Below are 22678 nucleotides of genomic sequence, written 5' to 3' on the forward strand. Positions count from 1 at the left end.
CTTTTGAGGATCTGAGCCTAAGCGCCCAGCACTGCACAGGCCTATGCACTACTTAAGCTCTACTTAAATCCTATTTTGAGCACTAAAAAGATACATAAGCCTTGTGTGGTTGCTTTGCACAGGGGTTGGTTTTACCCTCGGATGATATAAAGAAACTGATGATAGGTCTGAACGGAAACTAATGGGAAAGGGTCATTTAACGTAACAGTTTGGAATGAATAAGGTTTTCAAAAATACCAGATTTTATCTGTATACATAGACTTTACTGATACTTCAACAGAGTCCCAAAGCAGTTTTTTCTCTAAATCAATAACAAAAAATACATTTGACATTAAACAAAATGAATAGTATTCATACTATTTGAACATTCTGCAAATTGAGAATGATTTTTTTTGTCAGAAGCTGTTGCATAGAATATTTTCATTTTTTAGCAATGGCAGTCTCTCCAGAAGAAAATTTGAAAAACAGAAATCTTTATTTCTGTTTAACCTTTCACAGTAATTAAGAACCTTTTCTGTTGAATTAGTACTGTGTGCTTGAGCTTACCATGTTAATAAGTCAAAAGTCTGTGTCTGTCAGTTGTAATATGGCAGTTATTGACAGGGGATTTCATGATGAGATTACAAGCAGAGCTGCAGAAAATCTACAGCAGTGAAAGGAAATACGTGAATCTGGGAAAACCTGGTATTTTCCAAATGAACAATAATCACTCTAACTAGTCAAAGCAAATGAAACAGATTTTTAAAAGTATGATTAAGTTTGCGAGTGGCTCTAAAATCCTTTTAAATTTTCTACCAGACATTTTTATATTTTCCCTCTAGAAAAGGCAAGATTGCATACAAATTAAAAGATGCGTGCATTAAAACCATGATCAGGTTGCTCTAATAAAATGGTCTTATAGAATTAATGAGGATTAAAACTGGTGACAGCAATCTTGATGTTGCTTTATTCTTCAGTGCTGTGTGACTTTTGGCTAAGCATCTATCTTTTCTAACACTACACCACTCTGGGCGGGGGGTGATTTTCCCAAACAGCTGTTCTTGTTTGTTCCCAGTTCTGCAGCTTCTGCCAAAGTATTAGTCAATGGTTTTCCAAGAGTTTCTGGGAGCATTAATGTTAGCATTCCACTCAGAAAGGCCATGATTCCAACAAGCAACTGGAAGAAATAAATAATTAATGTAAGGGTTACACATGTCTTTGGGTTCATGGAAAACATTGGTCTTGCTTGCGAAAATACTTTTAAAATTTGGGAGCACAGTGAACTTCAATGAAAACCAAAGATCAAAAGTCTTAAATGTTCCCTGTTGCAATTGCTAAAATAAAACAAAAATCAATACATAAATAAACTGACAGATTGTCCAGCAAAGTTAACACAGACCAAGTCAAATGTTTTACACAATGAGCTAAATACAGCCCCAGCGTAAGCAGGAACAACTTTGCAGAAGTGAATAGAATGCATGCAACTTCATTGAAAAATTATTCTCTTTAGCAGATAGTAATTTTAAAAGTAATTGTAAGATTGCTTAAATTCATTTTACATTTATTTTTATTGGACTACAACTTCCCTGCTGTCACACAGAGGGGGGAAAAGAAGCTGTAGACCTGGCTCTTCGTCTACCTACTCTACCTATCATCATAGTATTTGAGCACCTTTCTCCAATGCAAGCTGTAGGTCAGGATCTCTTAACTGGGATCATAGAGATCCTGATTAAAGAAAGCACTTCAGCACATGTTTAAGTCCATTCCTATGCAGGAAGATGCTTAAGTACATACTTGCATAATGTTCTGAATAGGTATGATGTCCTGAGTCAGAGAGAGAAAGCTGATGGGGGCCCAGCTTCTAACTGACCCGTGTGTTGTGTCTATGATCTGGATATGTACACTGTGATTTCAGTGTGTACTATTATTATTATCGTTTTATTTTATTGTGGTAGTAGCCAAAGCCACAGTCAGGATCGGGCTCCACTGTGCTAGGTGCACACACGCAGGAAGATGCTGTCCCAAAGAACAATAGAAGATTTCCCATCAATTTGTTGCTCTGGACCAGTGATTTTCAACCTTTTTTCATTTGCAGACCCCTAAAACATTCTGAATGGATGGTTAGACCCCTGTGAAAATTCAACCTGTGGCCTGCAGACCCCTACCATAGAAGTCTAAGACTGAAAACTGGCTGAACAGAATTCAACTATAAATATTGCAGGTGCTCAGCATGGCATTTGATGCAGTCTGAGAAAGGGCGCTGAACTGTGGGCTTCTATGGTAACAACACTTCCAGGTTTTGACCTATAGGTGGGGGAATTCACATACTGCACTTTTGATCCATCAGAAAAACGGAATTCCTTTTCTTGGATCTGAAACTTTATTTTCATAGTCACCTTTCATGGTCCCCTTAGATACAATCTGTAGACCACAGGTTGAAAACCACTGCTCTGGACAATCGGCACTTTTAAAAATTCTTCCTTGTTTTCTCTTTTCTTTAATTTTTATTGCTTGATAAGGATGATAATACTTAGCAATTAACATGTTCAAAGCATTGTACAGATATTAACACACTAATCTTCAATCTTATCCCATTATGCTCCCTGTGCTCTTACTCTACTTCTCTGTAAATACATGTCTTTAATACACCATTTCTCGCAGGCTTCTTTTTCTATTTTATAACTGTTACTTTGTGCATTTTGATACTGTGATGTCCTCAACTTGCTCTGTACTGATCCCAACCTCTGATCCATTTTTTTTAATACTTTCCTTCTAAACATGAGAGAGAACATATGAAATGGCTGTGGTTATGACTTTCATAACACAGCACTTTCAGACAGATATGGGTACACTGGCAGGCAACCACCCCCTAATTCTAAATGAAAATAGCTCTTTGGAAGTCAGAAAAGAGATTTCAAATTTGAAGTCTCAGCTGTAACTTGGCAGAGTTATTTTCCGTTAAAAACACCAAGCTGTTTATGATCCCTCAGGGCCAGAGCCACCAATTGTCTTAAGCAATCCTCTGTGAGAAGCAGAATTATATCTGTTTCAAAGGTTTCAAAGTAGCAGCCATGTTAGTCTGTATCTGTAAAAAGAAAAGGAGTACTTGTGGCACCTTAAGAGACTAACAAATTCTGTTACACTCATATTGAGTGCAGAAGCTAAGAGTAAAAAACTAAGCAAAATACTGTTGAATGCTACATACTACAATGAAAGTAAAACCGTTACATTCCTACAATGAAGAATTAGAAAAGAGGGCAATCATCACTACTACAGTAGGAATGAAGGCCAGACTGGTGGAGGTCTCTGCAGGCAGGTACAGAGTTATAGGAGAGAGTGTTTCAAGAGGAGGCTTAATTGTATACACTAACTACTGGATCCCATCTTTAATATTTTTCAATATTTTCCTTGAAAAGAGCTGTCAGCTCCCTCACTTTTTCAGCCACCATAATGTTACTGTTATACCACAAATTTTGAGAAAAACAACACGATCTATAAAAGCATCCAAAGGATGCTTTTGCAGTTGGAAATTGTTCACTTATCTGTAGTCAACTCTCCATAGTTAACAGTCATTCTGACCTGTGCTGCCACATTGACTGTCTGGAAATCTCCGACACTGCCTCTTTTTAGATTTTGCCTTAAAACTGTTAGGTGGAATTTCCAAAAGCGCTCAGGTTTGGCCTTTTCCTGGTCAAACTGTCGTCAATGGTAAAATTTCTAGGGCCTGATTCTCATCTACACTAAGGCTTCTTTACACAGTGCAAAGGGCTGAAAGCGGGTGTAAATGAAATGTACTCCCACTTTAAAGCATCTTTATACGACCACTGTGGCGCAAAAGAGCCTTAGTATAAATGCGAATCAGGCTCCCATCACTTCAGTGGGAACAGGAGTAGGTCAGTGCTGAACGCTTTTGGAAATCCCACCAGTTAGACTAACCAGTTCCAGTTAGTCTCCAATTCATTCTGAATCATACTCACCCTTCCCCCCATTAAGCACATCTATCCAGAGGCAGATTAAGATTTATTGGGGCCCTGGGCACAAGGAACATTGCTCCCTCCCCCCACATCCCACCATGGGGCCCTGCCCTTGCTCCTCCCTTCCCCACATGGCCCTGCCTCTTGGCCAGGCTGGAAATCGAGCCATGGTAAAAGCTGCCCAGGGAGCCTGGGCTTCTGTGGGGAGCCCTGGACCCTCCACCTGTCCTGGATGGCATGCCCCGGGGGCAGGGACACGGGCCGTGCGCTGCTCTCGGGCACCCCAGCTCCTCGTTGTCATCTTGTCAATAAATTGCTTGGTTTTGAATTAATAACCCCGCTGATACTTGTAACAGTAGTTTTGGAACCTGAGTTTCAGGTGAGTGAGTGTGGACAGCATGGGGAGGAGGTGACCAGCCCTCTGTGGAGAAAGAAGTGGTTCGGGACTATTTAGAAAAGCTGGACGTGCACAAGTCCATGGGGCCGGATGCGTTGCATCCGAGAGTGCTAAAGGAGTTGGTGGATGTGATTGCAGAGCCATTGGCCATTATCTTTGAAAACTCATGGCGATTGGGGGAAGTCCCGGACGACTGGAAAAAGGCTAATGTAGTGCCCATCTTTAAAAAAGGGAAGAAGGAGGATCCTGGGAACTACAGACCAGTCAGCCTCACCTCAGTCCCTGGAAAAATCATGGAACAGGTCCTCAAGGAATCAATTCTGAAGCACTTAGAGGAGAGGAAAGTGATCAGGAACAGTCAGCATGGATTCACCAAGGGCAAGTTATGCCTGACTAATCTAATTGACTTCTGTGACGAGATAACTGGCTCTGTGGACAAGGGGAAAGCAGTGGACGTGTTGTTCCTTGACTTTAGCAAAGCTTTTGACACCGTCTCCCACAGTATTCTTGCCAGCAAGTTAAAGAAGTATGGGCTGGATGAATGGACTATAAGGTGGATAGAAAGCTGGCTAGATTGTCGGGCTCAACGGGTAGTGATCAATGGCTCCATGTCTAGTTGGCAGCCGGTATCAAGTGGAGTGCCCCAAGGGTCGGTCCTGGGGCCGGTTTTGTTCAATATCTTCATAAATGATCTGGAGGATGGTGTGGATTGCACCCTCAGCAAGTTTGCAGATGACACTAAACTGAGAGGAGAGGTAGATACACTGAAGGGTAGGGATAGGATACACAGGGACCTAGACAAATTGGAGGATTGGGCCAAAAGAAATCTGATGAGGTTCAACAAGGACAAGTGCAGAGTCCTGCACTTAGGACGGAAGAATCCCATGCACCGCTACAGACTAGGGACCGAATGGCTCGGCAGCAGTTCTGCAGAAAAGGATGTAGGGGTTACAATGGACGAGAAGCTGGATATGAGTCAACAGTGTGCCCTTATTGCCAAGAAGGCCAATGGCATTTTGGGATGTATATGTAGGGGCATTGCCAGCAAATCGAGGGACGTGATCGTTCCCCTCTATTTGACATTGGTGAGGCCTCATCTGGAGTACTGTGTCCAGTTTTGGGCCCCACACTACAAGAAGGATGAGGAAAAATTGGAAAGCGTCCAGCGGAGGGCAACAAAAATGATTAGGGGACTGGAACACATGACTTATGAGGAGAGGCTGAGGGAACTGGGATTGTTTAGTCTGCGGAAGAGAAGAATGAGGGGGGATTTGATAGCTGCTTTCAACTACCTGAAAGGGGGTTCCAAAGAGGATGGCTCTAGACTGTTGTCAGTGGTAGCAGATGACAGAACAAGGAGTAATGGTCTCAAGTTACAGTGGGGGAGGTTTAGGTTGGATATTAGGAAAAAAAATTTCACTAGGAGGGTGGTGAAGCACTGAATGCGTTACCTAGGAAGGTGGTGGAATGTCCTTCCTTTGAGGTTTTTAAGGTCAGGCTTGACAAAGCCCTGGCTGGGATGATTTAGTTGGGGATTGGTCCTGCTTTGAGCAGAGGGTTGGACTAGATTGCCTCCTGAGGTCCCTTCCAACCCTGACATTCTATGATTCTGTGGACAGCTGCGTCTGTCTATACACGTAATACCGCATTATGCCAGAGAACTCTGCCTAAGGGCCAAATATTGGAATAGCTGAGACATGAGGTTTTCTATTAAAACAGTATTGTCTATTGGTAAGAGTTGGAGGCTGGCAGGCTGGACTTTTGAGTTCTCTAACTAGCAGTGATACTTGATCCACTTTGTGCTTGACTGTAGGCAATGTACTTAACCTCTCTGTGTTTCACTATACCCATGTGTAAAATGAGGGGAAGGAGAGGGGTTGTGGGGGGCAGCTCCACATGGAAGGGAGAGGGGCTGGAGGTGTGGGGGCAGCTCTGCACAGGAGGGAGGGGGGAAAGAGAGGGGCTGGGGGCAGGGCCGGCTCCAGGAACCAACTTTCCAAGCAGGTGCTTGGGGCGATAATTAGAATGGGGTGGCAGTCCGTGTCCCATGGCGGCAATTCAGCAGCATCTCCACAACTTTTCCTGCCACGGCGGCTTTTGGGTGGCAGCTCCGCCACTCTTGGCACGGCGGCAATTCAGCGGCAACTGCTTGGGGCGGCAAAATTGCTAGAGCTGCCCCTGGCTGGGGGTAGGCTACACATGGAAGGGAGGGCTTGGGGGGGGGGGAACATGCTCATCCTACAACTCCTGTTTATGGCCTAGCCAGGGGGCAGGGCCTCAGGAGGAAGAGGACAAGGAGGAACAGGGCGGTAGGGCCCTGTGAGCAGAGAGGAAGAGCAGGGGATGGGGTGGAATTCCAGCTATCCTGCGGGGGGGCCCCCCAATTGGCCGGGGCCCCTGGCCATGGGCCCCATGGGCCCATACGCTAATCTGCCCCTGCATGTATCTATTCCCCTCCTTACTCTAACTACTCCACAAGCATACTCACTTCCTCTTTACTGTCAGCTATTTACTCTATTCCATCCTCATGTGTCAGTTTCCCCTACTGATATGAGAGCTGCTGTACCCAGAGCTGTAAAGCATTCTCTTCCTCTACCTCTCTCTATAAAGTATTTTTGAGGTATTTCCTAGAAAGGATAAAATAGAAAAATAAATTGGATGATACTGGATTAATGAATTGACTTTTAAAATGTCATCTAAATGGCAAGCTGTAGAATTTATTATTTAAACCAGTGAGATTGCATGGGGGGGAGGGGATCACAATCTGGTCTTTTGTTATTCATAATAAATGTTTTAAACCTTTTTGTGTATTGTTATTATTCATATAACACAGAGATCGGTGATGTGTCTCATACATATTATATGCCTTAAATTTTTATGATAAATATGGAATAAAATCTATTAGTCATGTCCATAAACACTTTTGCTAACTAAGTTCTCTTGATATTCAAGGCACTAGGGCACATGCTTAAGTGCTTTACTGAACTGGGGCCTTAATTTAAACTTTAAAACCGCAAATTCTCTACGATGTGTGGCATGAACAAGACAACTGTGGGTATTATTTCAAGATTTATTGGCATTCTTTGGGATGGTTTGTATTACTCTTGGGAGACAGAGCCACAAATGAGTTATGGTGAAAATGAGTAGCAATAAAAACTTAACAGAATATAGGATGTGTACCATAAATAATATACTGTATCAACATAACCTATGTCAGTCTATTTCAAAATATTAATCTATTTTGTTCATAGTTTACCCCAAAATGTGTATGTTAGCTGAGACCTTGCATGATAAGCTTCAGCCCAAGGCAAGTTTTTAGTGAACTTACAAATGCCTGATGGTAGAAGTTTATCATGAAAACACACATTTACAGTCACTATTGTAACAAAGTTTCACACTGTATGTGAGTGTTTTTAATGTACTGAGAGTTATCCATATTTGAAATATTTGCAGTGCTACTTACAGTGTTCTCAAATGTTTAAACTTTGCCCCAGCTGTGTTTTAAGTGCAGGAGTTCTGAACAGATAAACCTTATCACTGCTAGTGAAAAGCAAAACTCTGAAGGGAAGAAGAGTCAAAGGAGACTGTTCTCCCATGATTACTGTGCTCTTCAGATCTTGCTTTTCATGTATTTTCTAGGTGCATTTCTTTGGTGTGATAAGAGTGCTTGTTAGGAACTTTATTGATTTATTCCTACTCTGTTTCCCCACCATCACAAATGAATCCTAAAAAACTGGACAGAGGTTACTTACATAATGGGCCAAGTTTTCAGACAGTCTCTCAAACCAGTCTCTAGCATTCACAAATGTAGATTTTATATTTTTAAAATCAAATGGACACGACTCTACCTTTGTAGGAAAACCCAACTGTGTGTGTGCAAAAAGACACACACAGGAAGAGAGGTTGGGTTGAAAATTCAGGCCAATACGCTTTCACCTTCTTTACATCTGTAATTCACATACAAGCTGTGATATTAAAGGTGAGTTGTAAAGTTTTTTCAAAGAAGTAAAAGTAAATTAAAAAAAATGTTAAATGGGTAAAATAAGCTCATTATCAGTTTAACTCCTCAGTATAAGGTTTCTCACCATTTATGTACATGAACCTAAACTTATCCTTCTGAAAAAGGAAGATTGAGCAATTGTAGAATTTCTGAGCAGCACACATAATAGATTTCATAAAGAGAATAGGGGATAACTTGTATGCACTGAATATAACTATACAGTTAAAAATATTTTGGGCAAAATGAACTCCAAAATCCATGTAATGCTAAGAAAGTGCCCATTTTCTTCTACAAAGAAACTGCCCTATCTCATCTTCATGGGACAGTTAAAGTTAGAGATGACTGTTGGATCACATGATGGAATGAGGTTGCAGCCACCCACAAATAAATGTGTTAGTCTCTAAGGTGCCACAAGGACTCCTCATTGTTTTTTCTACAAAAAGAAGATCTCTCTTAAATCCAAGGTTTGTTGAGAGTCCTAATGATCATCATGACAGCATCATTTTCTTCTGTAGTCACCTCTTGAGTTATTTCTCACCTGGTTATGCTCTTACTATCCCATCTATGCCACCTCCTCAACATCTCACTGCCCCACTATTTGGCTGCTTCTGACCTTATTCTTTTTAGCTCTCCATATCAGCAGGATGTTTTGATCATAGTTAGGCTGGTAGTCCAATGAGAGCTTAGATTTGCTAGGCTTGTTCTCCATAGAGGGGGCTCCAGTTCATCTCATGTGATCTAACACGGCATCTGTGTTTCACTTGACTGATAGAGATGGAGGATCTTGTCGTCATCAGCAGGATTTAACGTTTGCTCTCTCCCCCATTATCTGTGTTAGGCTATTCTGCTTCTTCAAAAGGAGATTGATGGCAACGAGAAAAGATGGTTGCTCAATGAAGATCTTGACTAAATACAACACTTTCAATTTAGGAATGAGACACTTACTCCAAATTACATGAATGATACAGTACGGCCTTGTACAAAAGATAGTTACTATTTTATACCAGTATTCAATGCATATAAGATATGTCTGTCATCTTTAAAGTGTATGTAATATCAACTGTTCAGAAGATTTCAGTGCCTCAAGGCTCACTCCTGAGTTCAGATTCATATTCTTAAAAATATATAGCTAAAAAACTGAGAATTTAAATTAAGAATGAGAATATTTAACACTCTTTCCTTTTGAACTTATCTACATTTCAACTTTAAATCTCAGTAAAATGGATAACAATTTTTTTGACTATCAAAATAAACACGTACCTGTGGCATGAAGATCCAAACACTCGTCAGGTAAACACAAAAAGGAGCAACTATGCTCCCGACACGACACATCATGCTCCCACTTCCTACAGCAAGTGACCTGGAGATAAGACAAGAAGACACAAGGCCCAATGAGAGTGAGATCAGATATACCAATTAATTAGAAATGCAGAGATGCTATAAAAATATCGTTATGTTAATCTAAATTTATCTTACAGTGACCTTGGTTGCTTCTATAAATAGAATAAAAAGTATACTGAGCATTCAGTATAAATCATATTCCTAATGACCATGAACATTCAGAAAGAGGGAACTGAATGCTAAGAATACTGAGCATTTTTCCAGTACCTCAGTGGGACCAGTCTATGTAGAAGGGAACAGAAAATAAATGCATTTACTGCAGAGCCAAAACCAGAGAATTCTATAACAGAAAAGAGACTGATCTTACACTAGTGCAGTCGCTTGGAGCACTGCCATTGACTTCAGAGGGTACAGGATTTGGCCCCAAAAGTATAACAAATGAAGGGAAGAAATAGCAAAATAAAATAATTTGCCATGTGTTTTTCATTAAAGTTCTTACCGTACAACTGTTGGATACAGTTCTGCTGTGTAAAGGTAAATGAGGCCAAATGCAACACCAATTGTAAACTTTCCAGCCATATTTGCTAAGACAGATAATATGCTGAAATCCTATTAAAAGAGAGTACAAATATATAAAGCACCAGAAAACTTCACCATTCCAAATTCAATGCCATTCATTTATTTTGAAAAATTTAGACCGTAACTGTGATCTTTCTGTAAACAGTGAGCAATACCTATTCCATACTTTCCTGATTATTTCCACCAATAAATAATGGCTGAACGTGGCTTTGTTTACTGAACAGCTTATTTCGAACCCTTTGTTTAATTAAGAGCTAGGAATGCTAGTTTGGGACCCTTAACAGAAATATGGAAAATCTACTGTAAAGAACTCCAGCTTCATTTCTAAACTACATTTAATTAATCTCGGGCCTTAGAAAGAGATGTTGCATTAACATATCTCACATTCCCCACAATATAGGTATATTTTAAATGGTAAGTGACTAACCTGAGGGATCAGCATAATCAAAACACAGATCACTGCACTTGATATAAGAAATGGAGTCAATGTGTTTCTCCTTCCTAGTTTGTCCATCCCAATGCAAGCAACGACATACGCAGGAAGCTCCACGGCACCTGTCATTATGAATTTATCTGGTATTAAACCATGATAATATGACTGCAAATGCCCTTTAAAATAATTCTGATTTGCTTTTTATGAGCATTTATTTAGTCTACTGATTAAACTGGTTTTAAAAGATATAGGTGTTAGGTGAAAGATGTATTTCACCAACATTTTGCGATAAACCCACTGGTGGCAAAAATGCCAGTGGAGGGCTTACACTGGCATAAATATGGTTGTGGGGAATAAAAAATGCACCAGGGAAAGAGGCTATAAGGCACAAGGCAGCTGCAGCTGCCCTTCTGATGGGGAGATAGGCCTGTACGGATACGTCCACACTGCAGTTGAAAACCCGCAGGCTGACTTGGGCTTGGGCTAAGGGGCTGTTTAACTGCAGCTCAGGCTGGAGCCCAGGCTCTTGGACCCTGTGAGGTGGGTCACAGAAGACAAAGAAAATAGTTTTGAAATTTGCTAACATAGTAATTTATTTACAGTATCATAACAACTTAGTTATATTAGCAACATTAGCCTCCTATTTTCAACACAACAGTCAAGTTACTAACATGTAATAATATATGGCAACTTAAAATTAATTCACTAGTATTCCAATCCTGCAAAGTGCTTATGAGCACATGAATAGTCACATTGACTCTATTGTGATTACTCATATGCTTAAAACTAGCATGAGCTTAAGTCCCTTACAGGGCTGGAGCCTGATCCAGAGTCCACCAAACTCAATGGGAATCTTTCCAATGACCTTAAATAGACTTTAGATCAGGCCCTATATGTGCTGACCAATTTTATCATGTCAAGAGAAAATTTGCAACCACATTAAATTAAAGACTAAATTAAAGAAACATTGCCCCCTAGATTTAAAAAACACACTTTGAACAAACTTTAAAATTATGAGCTTAATAGTGTTACCAGTATAATCGAATATTATTATGACTAAAAATATTAGTGAAGAAAATCTCTACTTTTCTCAGTTTGTTTACTGGAATAGTATTTCATCAATTTAAGAGTTTCCCCTGTACGGTTAGTCAATTTTCCCTGTTGTTTGTGTGGTTCTTTCACAGAACAACCGGGCAGAGAGAAACAATTTTAAAACTAGGAAAATGTGGTTTTACAAGCACAAAAATTGGCAGGAGATGTCAAGGACAATATAGTACCTTAACATACTCTAAGCTTGCTTTTGTAAAATAACTACATTTCAAGTTGACAAGAATTAAATCTGCAATTGTAAATGGAGTTGCTGATGGTACAGGTAATTGGGGGTCAGGAAATTGACTGTCAGATCTTTAAACATTTATAAATTAGAAGTTCTAGTTCTGTCATAAGCAGAATAAAATATAATAGATATTTACCTATGAGAAATAGATTTAAATATTCATTGCCTCCTAGATTGACGGAACTCAGGGAGAATACGTAGTATCCTAAACTCCCAGTGAACCAAATCATCCAGACTGTAATGGTCCTTCTTGCAATGTGCCAATTATAAAACAGATCTAAGATATTGTGCTTCTTCACTGTAGAAATGTCATTATCACCCGTTCTGCAACTGACTAGATCATCTTGTTGGACTGAACACAGTTCAGAAATTTTACAAGGAGTGCTTACTTTATTCCATCTCACCATTACATCCACTACTTTTTGTGCTTCTTCGTATCTTCCCTCTGACAGTAGCCAGAAAGGTGTCTCTGGGAGCATCCAGCAGCACAAGACAAAGGGGAGAGTTGTTATGGAAAGAAATATCTGATAGATCCACCAGGTCCTCACCAAAAATCCTACCAGTGCCACAGCCATGACTCCCACAGCAAAAAAAGCATGGACATGCATGGATGCCCATGTTCGAGCTTTAATGCCAACATATTCTGTTACATAAACAAAAACCACAACCAGATAGCCACTTGAAACCTGTGGGGGAAAAAACAGAGAAAAGCTGATGTCTATTCCCTTTGTGTGACAATACCAAAACAAATGGCCAATACTTTCATGTTTGTTTATGTTGGAAGTCTTAAGAGCCCCCTAGCTTGCCCTGTATTGGAGTATGATGCACTCAGAGAGAGCAACAGTAATCCTGAAAAAAACAATCAACATTAGGTAAAACTGATTTCAGATCTGTAAAATATCAGGTCACAATTTTCAGAAATGGCTAGTGACTTTGGATACCTCCATTTGTGGGTAATACCTTTTTAAAAAGCCTTTAAAAATCAGGCCCCTTGAAGGTGAAACAAGTTGGACACTCGAAAAATTGAAGCACCCAAAACCAACAGTCATTCTGAAAATCTTGGCCTTAGTTTTAAGCATAGTTTTAAGCATAATACCCTGCATACTATAGAAATGCATATTTCAAAATAATGATTTTCCACCCCGTGGTAGATTATCCTGTTAAATCGTATTTTACAAGCTGAAAGAGAATCTTCCTTACACTTTTATAGGCTCCCATAAGTTTTCTAACCATACTAATGTTCTACATTAAAGTATTTATTTAGTGAATATACTTATTTCTATTTCTCTGGCACATATCTAGGGCTTTAGGCATCTGAAAACATTTCAAAACACACAATTAGAAAATCTAAAGATGCTTCCCATATAATATTTTGATTAATCAAATCTCCAGTTATAAAAACTCCAATTAATAAATTCCCATACAAAAGTGAAAAATATATATGCATTATACTCAACCATCTAAATCATCCTTTAAGAGCTGATCCTGCACACAATGGAGGTGATTGGAATGCCTCCATTGTTTTCAATGGTGTAAGATTAGGGTTTTTAAGCCCCAGTCCTGGAAGTGGATTCCTGTGGCCAGATACTTAGGCCTCTGCAGAGCTTCACTGAATTCAGTGTGGCTCTGTGCCCACGCAGAGTCTACTTGTTTGAGCAGAGTCTTAATCTCCAGCACTTCCATTTATAAACCCCCTCAGCCTCGCTCAAACCTCATCCAATGCCCCGTGAAGTCACTACAGAGACTCCTATTGACATCACTGGCAGTATTTAATTTGTAGTGAAAGAGGTGCCAGGGCTCAAGCAATTTTTTTACATTCTGACTAAGCAAGCCCAGAGGTACCAAAGCAATGAACTGCCAAGCCTGGAGGTGCCGGCACTCAGACATGGCACACCCAGGCACACATTACACACTGATCACTGTGCACTGGACCAGGCTCTTAAGGCCTGCGAGAAAAGATAGGCTTTGCAGCATTCCCGGTAGTGAATAAATCGAAGCTCTGGCAGGCAAAGGAGGGAAGTGAATTCCAGAGTCAAGGACCCCTCTTGCTTTATGCTTTGCCAGCAACAAGTAAAGAGAATAATATTTGATGCTTTATTCTTGAGTGAATTTTAGTTTCTGACTTCTAAACTATTTTAAACCACTTATTTCATTTTTCTCCCACCATCTTTCTCATTAGTCAAAGCATTCTAAAAGCAAAATCCACAAAACGCATACCTTTGAATATAGGGTAGGAATTTGAAGTTGATTGCTAAAAAATTAAATATGCTGACATACATACAAGTATAGTAGAAGCTTTTAGGATGTTTACCAAGCCTAGCTATTTACAAATAAATCCAGTATTTTAGATATAGTTTAAAAGACAGACAGGATGCACATGAGAAAAAAACAGCAAGGAGTACTTGTGGCACCTTAGAGACTAACAAATTTATTTGAGCATAAGCTTTCGTGAGCTACAGCTCACTTCATCGGATGCATTCAGTTGAAAACACAGTAGGAAGATATATAGATATATATATACACACACACACACACACACACACACACACACAGAGAACATGAAAAAATGCGTGTTGCCATACCCACTATAACGAGAGTGATCAGTTAAGGTGAGCTATTATCAGCAGGAGAAAAAAAAAACTTTTGTAGTGATAATCAGGATGGCCCATTTCCTACAGTTGACAAGAAGGTGTGAGTAACAGTAGGGGGAAAAATAAGCATGGGGAAATAGTTTTACTTTGTGTAATGACCCATCCACTCCCAGTCTTTATTCAAGCCTAAGTTAATGGTGTCCAGTTTGCAAATTAATTCCAATTCAGCAGTTTCTCATTGGAGTCTGTTTTTGAAGTTTTTTTGTTGAAGAATTGCCACTTTTAGGTCTGTAATCGAGTGACCAGGGAGATTGAAGTGTTCTCCAACTGGCTTTTGAATGTTATAATTCTTGACATCTGATTTGTGTCCATTTATTCTTTTACGTAGAGAGTGTCCAGTTTGACAAATGTACATGGCAGAGGGGCATTGCTGGCACATGATGGCATATATCACATTGGTGGATGTGCAGGTGAATGAGCCTCTGATAGTGTGGCTGATGTTATTAGGTCCTATGATGGTGTCCCCTGAATGGATATGTAGACAGAGTTGGCAATGGGCTTCGTTGCAAGGATAGGTTCCTGGGTTAGTGTTTTTGTTGTGTGGTGTGTGGTTGCTGGTGAGTATTTCCTTCAGGTTGGGGGGGCTGTCTGTAAAAGGACTGGCCTGTCTCCCAAGATCTGTGAGAGTGATGGGTCGTCCTTCAGGATAGGTTGTAGATCCTTGATGATGCGCTGGAGAGGTTTTAGTTGGGGGCTGAAGGTGACGGCTAGTGGCGTTCTGTTACTTTCTTTGTTGGGCTTGTCCTGTAGTAGATGACTTCTGGCTCTGTCAATCTGTTTCTTCACTTCAACAGGTGGGTACTGTAGTTGTAAGAACGCTTAATAGAGATCTTGTAGGTGTTTGTCTCTGTCTGAGGGGTTGGAGCAAATGCAATTGTATCATAGAACTTGGCTGTAGACAATGGATCGTCTGGTGTGGTCTGCATGAAAGCTGGAGACATGTCAGTAAGTATAGTGGTCAGTAGGTTTCTGGTGTAGGATGGTGTTTATGTGACCATCGCGTATTAGCACTGTAGTGTCCAGGAAGTGGATCACTTGTGTGGACTGGTCCAGGCTGAGGTTGATGGTGGGACGGAAATTGTTGAAATTAGGGTGGAATTCCTCAAGGGCTTCTTTTGCATGGGTCCAGATGATGAAGATGTCATCAATGTAGTGCAAGAAGAGTAGGGGCGGTAGGGGACGAGAACTGAGGAAGTGTTGTTCTAAGTCAGCCATAAAAATGTTGGCATACTGTGGGGCCATGCGGGTACCCATAGTCGGAGAACACTTCAATCTCCCTGGTCACTCGAATACAAACCTAAAAGTGGCAATACTACAACAAAAAAACTTCAAAAATAGACTCCAACGAGAAACTGCTGAATTGGAATTAATTTGCAAACTGGACACCATTAACTTAGGCTTGAATAAAGACTGGGAGTGGATGGGTCATTACACAAAGTAAAACTATTTCCCCATGCTTATTTTTCCCCCTACTGTTACTCACACCTTCTTGTCAACTGTTGGAAATGGGCCAACGTGATCATCACTACAAAAGATTTTTTTTTCTCCTGCTGATAATAGCTCACCTTAACTGATCACTCTCATTATAGTGGGTATGGCAACACCCATTTTTTCATTTTCTCTGCATATATATATATATATATATATATATCTTCCTACTGTATTTTCCAGTGTATGCATCCGATGAAGTGGGTTTTAGCCCACGAAATCTTATGCTCAAATAATTTGTTAGTCTCTAAGGTGCCACAAGTACTCCTCGTTCTTTTTGCTGATACAGACTAACACGGCTACCACTCTGAAACATGAGAAAAAAGGGCAACTATCCCCTATCAATGAACATAGCTGGGGTAAAACCATGACTGCATTTTACCAAAAATAAAGTCTATTTCTAGTAATACACCCTGAATAACGGTGCAATGCAAGCTGCAATGCAGGAACCAGAGTTTGCTACTCATACTTCGTCTCTCACCTAATTACCAGCCTAGCTGGGGTTGAGACTGTGCTAAAAGAAGCATTGTCAGCCCCTGATGAAGGAAGCACCAAATATTGCTTCATATGCACCCTTTCTGGTTAAAACAAAGAGAAGGGCACTGAAAGGTGAAGAAGCAGTGTTCGAATTCTCACTCCTTTGCTAAACAGAGTGTTGTGGCAACACATGGGGCTTTTAAAAACTGGAGAAGAGAAGGAATAGGGAGAAATTATGGAGGGCTTTCCTGAGGAAGGTTAGGAAACTGCATTTAAAAAGAATTAGGATGAGCATCTATACTTACCATAGCAAGGAGAAAACGTATGATCACGAAGCTGTAGTAGTCAAATGTGAATGCCACTGCCACACCAAATAAAAACTGACCAGTGCTTGTGAACCACATTATATACCGTCTTCCCACTCTGCACATTACAACAAAAACATCATCATTATTTATTATTAACCATGTTTATGATGAGAGTGCCTGAGGGCCAACCAAGAACACGGCCCCATTGTGCTAGGCACTGTACAAACACAGAGCTGTCTCTACCCCTAAGAGCTTATAATGGAGATAGATAAGACAGACACAAGGTGAGGGAAGGATAGAACAAACACACAGAGTGAACAATGGGGTGGCATGTGATAAATATTGTACTAAAAAGCAACTGCAACTTTGGAAATCTTACCAATAAGAATTATAGTAAATATGAAAAGTATCACTAGTGCTGTATTTAGGGCACTGCACTATCACAGTAGCCCCAGGTTTGATCTTAGCTCTGATATATTGTTCTCTAGGTGAGGGAAAAACTTTTATTTTTTCTGTACCTATCACTGTGACCAATATAAAAGTAGTACTGATGAAAGGGAACCCCACCCAACTTTCCATGACTGGAAGGAAGGTCTCCATAGAAAAGGGCACTTTGTATGTTCATATTGAGCTTTGCGTTTAACTTCCGCATCTGTAATTTGCCCTTTTACACAGATTCACTCCATTCTATTTCTCTCTTTCTTGGACATTTTATTTTAAGTAACAGCTACTTAACATGTTCCAGCACAGGTTAGCATGCAATAACTCATGCTATCTCAAAATATAACGTGGATTCCAATGAAAGGTTTTTTACCTTAATTCCTTCCAATTACATTAAGATAAAATATCTAATAAATGGTAATCAGATACTCCCCCAGAGTTCTCTGATTTCATAAGTGTACACACAAACTCATTACCAGGAATGCCCACACATGTTAAATGTCACATATACAATAAGTACATTAGCAGGGAAATAAAATTATGTGAAATTTTATCTTCTTATTATAAATATTACAAGTCAGGTCTTAAATTATGTGTCATTCCTCATTCTGAATCAAAGGTCTTTAACATAAAAGGAATCCTAAATTTGTTTGTCCAGTTTCCATATCATCTCAGATAGAAAACATGTTGATCTACCAGAACATGCTGTATATAAACAAATAACCAGAAGTCAACACCAATAAATTCAACTGAAGAGAAAACAAACTCTAACAGAAATAAAATCTATTTATGAATTAACTCTGTCCTATTTTGTTTAACAATGTTCATTAATATAGAGTATGTTTCAGGTGTCAACTAAATAATGAACAGGCCCTGTTTCATTTTTATTCTCTAACGTAGAGATGTATTATTTCTGTCTTCAGCAGCAGCAGCTTTTGGAGATTTGGGTTTGGGTTTGTACATGAATTTGGTACCACATTAAAATAATACTGGAATGTGAAGTCTTACAGAACAGATATAGCCCAGACAGCTGCTCTGCAAATTTCCCTACAATGCCCTGCCAATGTGCTTCAACCCTGACCTAGGACACGTCTACACAACAGACTTATGTTAGATCAATTTAGAGCCACCGCAGTAATGGTTCATGTCCACACTACCCTCCTTCTGGCAGTGGTGTGAGTCCTCACCAGTATCACTTCAACTGACTGAAGAGGGGCTGGGGTGGGGGGAGCCAGAGCTCTCAGCTCAGCTCACCTCCTCGCTCCCAGCCGGAGTGGGGGAGCCAGGCGAGCACAGCTCGGCTGCGACTGGGAAAACAGAGGCCTGGCTTTTTTGTCAATTTCACGGCTCCAGCATGGAGCCCTGAAATTGACAAGACAGCCAACAGCTGATGTAAGCATTGCAGTGTCTGCACAGACACTAAGTTTTCCTAACTACACCAACCTAAGCCCTATGCCTCTCATGGAGCTGGCATTATGATGTCAATTAGTAGGGCACTTACATAGGTGGGACAAGGCTATAATGTGCACACTGACATAATTAGGTCGATGTAAGCTGCCTTACATCTACCTATGTGGTGTAGACCAGGCCTCGGAAGAATGGAGGAGGTAGTTGTCTTCATGCCCATTCAATCCTTAATCTCTGTCAAGATTCTCAGCAGAGATGCTAATTAGAGCCAGCTGTGGTCATTCTTGTGCTGGGAACATCTGTTGACTGGAAGTTGGACTGAAATTACCAACTTATTTCCCACCAATCAAAAGCTGTCAGATAGTAACTTTCAGATGTAAAACTTTTAGTTGTAACTCCATAAAATACAATATGTTTATTCTCTTAAATGGATGTCTACAGCTTGAGCTAATCTAACTGAGAATTATGTGACTATAATGTCATTATCTGTGTCTGCATATTAACTGAAAATATTATAACTGATTTAAAAAGAGACACTGTCAGTTCAATTTAGGCTCTAAATTCAGGTTTTGTATTAAAGAAAGTTTTACAAAACCTTAGATTAAGAGAACAAATTCCATACTTTTATAAAATCCAACTGAAAAAATAAGATCTACTTTATGCATTTACATAATGTGTTTACAACTGAAATATTTCAGCATTTTATTACTGCTGGAGGAAGTGAAACTGACAGGAAACTAAAGGGAAACTGATTGGTCTATTTTCTTTCTTCATGCAGACTGAAATGCAAAAAAAAGGTAAACCAATAATGGTGAAAAATACAGTAGATTTTTAGTTTTAGTAATACAGGACTGGATTCAAATCCTGAAGTCTTTGCAGCAGTCCCATAAAGTAGTAGTATTGACAGAGGTCAGGAAATCTGTTTTTTAAAAACTATATTTTTTTAACCTTACAGCATAGCTTTAACTGTTCATCATATCCATCATAAACATTTCTCTTTTTTATTATAAGATGAGGAGAATGGGTAGGGGGAAGAGGGAACCATTACCAGGGAAACTCACTTTGACTCTGATCCTGCAGAAAGCTCTGCTTAGGTACAAGGTTCCACCTATAGGGGGTAGCTTGCAGGATCAAAGCCTATATTTGATATAAAGCAGGGCATTTTAAAAAAAATTAATTTTCTATCAACAGTTTTTTAAATTTTCTGATAGAAAAACACAAATCATCTGTATCAGAGAAAAATAAATGTAAGCTCTGTTGAAGAACACATTTGTTAATAAAATGGCAATTAGATTAAACTTCTTTTAAATTAATATCTAATAGAAGAGCAAAGCATTTAGGCACATACAGAGTTATTGCACTCTTAAACTACAGTATTAAGAGGATGGCACTGTACCTGTCAGCCATACCACCAAAAATCACTGCTCCAAACAGGACTCCAAACATGAATGTGGGCTGAGTTAATTTTGCAAGCCATTCTCGGTGACAGACCAAATCCCATTCTGTAACAATGGTGCTCTTCCATTTTGTGTGATCATAGATATAGCCATCAGAACAAGAAGAAACAGACTTGTTGCCACTATATTCATATGCAAGATACAAACTGTCCTCCCGCTTGGACCTGCTGCACTGATCAAGTTCCCAAATTTCTCCATTTTCCAGCTGGACCACAATGTAATTTTTTGCTGATGTCCACAGTGTCCAAATATCCTCTATTCTTGAACTAGAGGAATTGTTCAACAGTATACTAGTCACATTTCCAGGGACACTGCATAAAAATTTAGGAGTAACAGCCATGAATACGGAAGCCAAGTAATGAATGCCACATGAGATAGATTGAAAGACAGATGCAAAATAGACACATGCTTGGAATCTGTAATGAGAAAAAAAAAGTTTATAGGGAAAAATACCTGAGATTTCCATAGACAAAAGAAAAGGACAACTAAATAATTTTGGTGGCTAATATGAATCTAGTAATTTTTAAAAAATTTGTAAAAGGAGTCATAATTAGCTATCTAGTGGTTTGTTTTGTAGCGGTTCCTCTAAATTAATTAAATCCTGCAAGAGACCAAACACCAGCAGAGTGCCACACAAGTAATGTTCTCGGTTCCCAAGAAATATCAGAGTACACTTTTGTGATGGGTTCCCTCTGCGGTGCCACCTGAAACTGGGGTACCACTGATTCACCAGCCTGGGCTCCCTCTTACACGGTACTGCTGTGACAAGCTAACAAGCCCTCCAGGCTTCAGCCTGCACTTTCATCAGCATACATACAGGTAGGGACATACCCAGCTGCAGTTCCATGCAGGCAGGCTATTTGACCAGCCCCTGCATGGGAAGGCTTCAGCTAGGGCACCTCCCAGCTCCTCAGGCACACCCCCCCTCTGGAGTATAAACCCAAAATTATACCGTCTTGAGCTGCACAGGGAACAGTACAGCGTAAGATCACAAAATTCACTCCCTCCCCTCAATGTGGAGAGGAATATGCAACAGCTTCCTGCCCCTGAGTTATAATTTTCACACATTGGTTTAGATAAAGCAAAACAAATTTATTAACTACAAAAGCCACACACACACACACACACACACACACACAGAGTCTGTCTGTCTCTCTCTCTCACACACACACAGAGTCTCTTTTGCACTCCCCTCCCAGCACATACTTGTATTATTGTTGTTGTTACTTCTTGGTACGTCCTGCAGTACACATATATTCTCTGTAATTTTATTCTTTCGAAGTGTTATTTTAGTGTTTTGACTATTCTATGCATTTCATAATTTTTATTTCTCTTACACTTAAATGTAATTCTCTGCGTAGTGAGTTCTAAAATGCTGAACCTGTCCTGGCTGCAGTAATTATCCTGATGGTAACTTTTAAAAAAATATATATTATATCTAGGTTTTTTGTCTCTATTCGTGGAGCACATAGGCACATACATCAGTTCACATAACAAAATTTATTCCACACATGGATGGAAAAAATTAGAGGGAACAGTGCCGACCACCTGACAAGTATGGTGATAGTGACTGTGAAATGCTCAGGGAGACTAGAGAGGCTATAAAAATAAAAATTTCATCTATCCCCATATTGACTGGGTATACATCACCTCAGGACAGGATGCAGAGATAAAGTTTCTTGGTATCTTAAATGACTGCTTCTTAGAGAAGCTAGTCCTGGAACCCACAAGAGGAGGACAATTCTTGATTTAGTCCTAAGTGGAGCACAGGATCTGGTCCAAGAGGTGAATATAGTTGGACTGCTTGGTAATAGTGACCATAACATAATTAAATTTAATATCCCCGTGGTGGGGAAAACACCACAACAGCCCAACACTGTAGCATTTAATTTCAGAAAGGGGGACTACACAAAAATGAGGAAGTTACTTAAACAAAAATTAAAAAGTACAGTGCCAAAAGTGAAATCCCTGCAAGCTGCATGGAAACTTTTTAAAAATACCACAATAGAAGTTCAACTTAAATTTACACCCCAAATTAAAAAACAAAGTCAGAGAACCAAAAAAATGCCACCGTGGCTAAACAACAAATTAAAAAAGGCAAATTGAGACAAAAAGGCATCCTTTAAAAAGTGGAAGTTAAATTTGAGAGAGAAAATTAGAAATAAGCATAAATTCTGTAAGTGAAGTGTAAAAATATAATTAGGAAGGACAAAAAAGAATTTGAAGACGAGCTAGACAAAGACTCAAAAAGTAATAACAATTTTTTTTTAGTACATCAGAAGCAGGAAGCCTGCTAAACAACCAGTGGGGCCACTGGACAATTGAGATGCTAAAGAAGCACTCAAGGACGATAAGGCCATTGCGGAGAAACTACATGAATTCTTTTCATTGGTCTTCATGGCTGAGGACG

At 39.8% G+C, this 22678-nt stretch overlaps 1 protein-coding gene across 2 annotated transcripts in view; it reads right to left on the reverse strand.

The window, feature by feature from the left end:
- Nucleotides 1-407: 407 nt before the first annotated feature.
- The window catches only part of SLC22A16 (solute carrier family 22 member 16), a 67413-nt gene continuing 45142 nt past the window's right edge, over nt 408-22678 (reverse strand). Inside the window, exons 2-8 of one of the 2 annotated variants that reach the window (XM_084623922.1) lie at nt 20208-20579; nt 16961-17078; nt 12176-12725; nt 10698-10825; nt 10191-10300; nt 9611-9710; nt 408-1156 (exon numbers count right to left, since the gene is read on the reverse strand). In XM_084623922.1, the coding sequence (XP_084480048.1) occupies nt 974-1156; nt 9611-9710; nt 10191-10300; nt 10698-10825; nt 12176-12725; nt 16961-17078; nt 20208-20579 (1561 nt within the window). In that variant the 3' untranslated portion in view covers nt 408-973. Of the gene's footprint in view, nt 1157-9610; nt 9711-10190; nt 10301-10697; nt 10826-12175; nt 12726-16960; nt 17079-20207; nt 20685-22678 lie in introns of both variants that reach the window. The other variant, XM_084623921.1, reaches the window with a different exon arrangement.

The sequence above is a fragment of the Lepidochelys olivacea genome, assembly GCF_965140295.1.
Source record: "Lepidochelys olivacea isolate rLepOli2 genome assembly, chromosome: 3".
NCBI lineage: Eukaryota > Metazoa > Chordata > Testudines > Cheloniidae > Lepidochelys > Lepidochelys olivacea.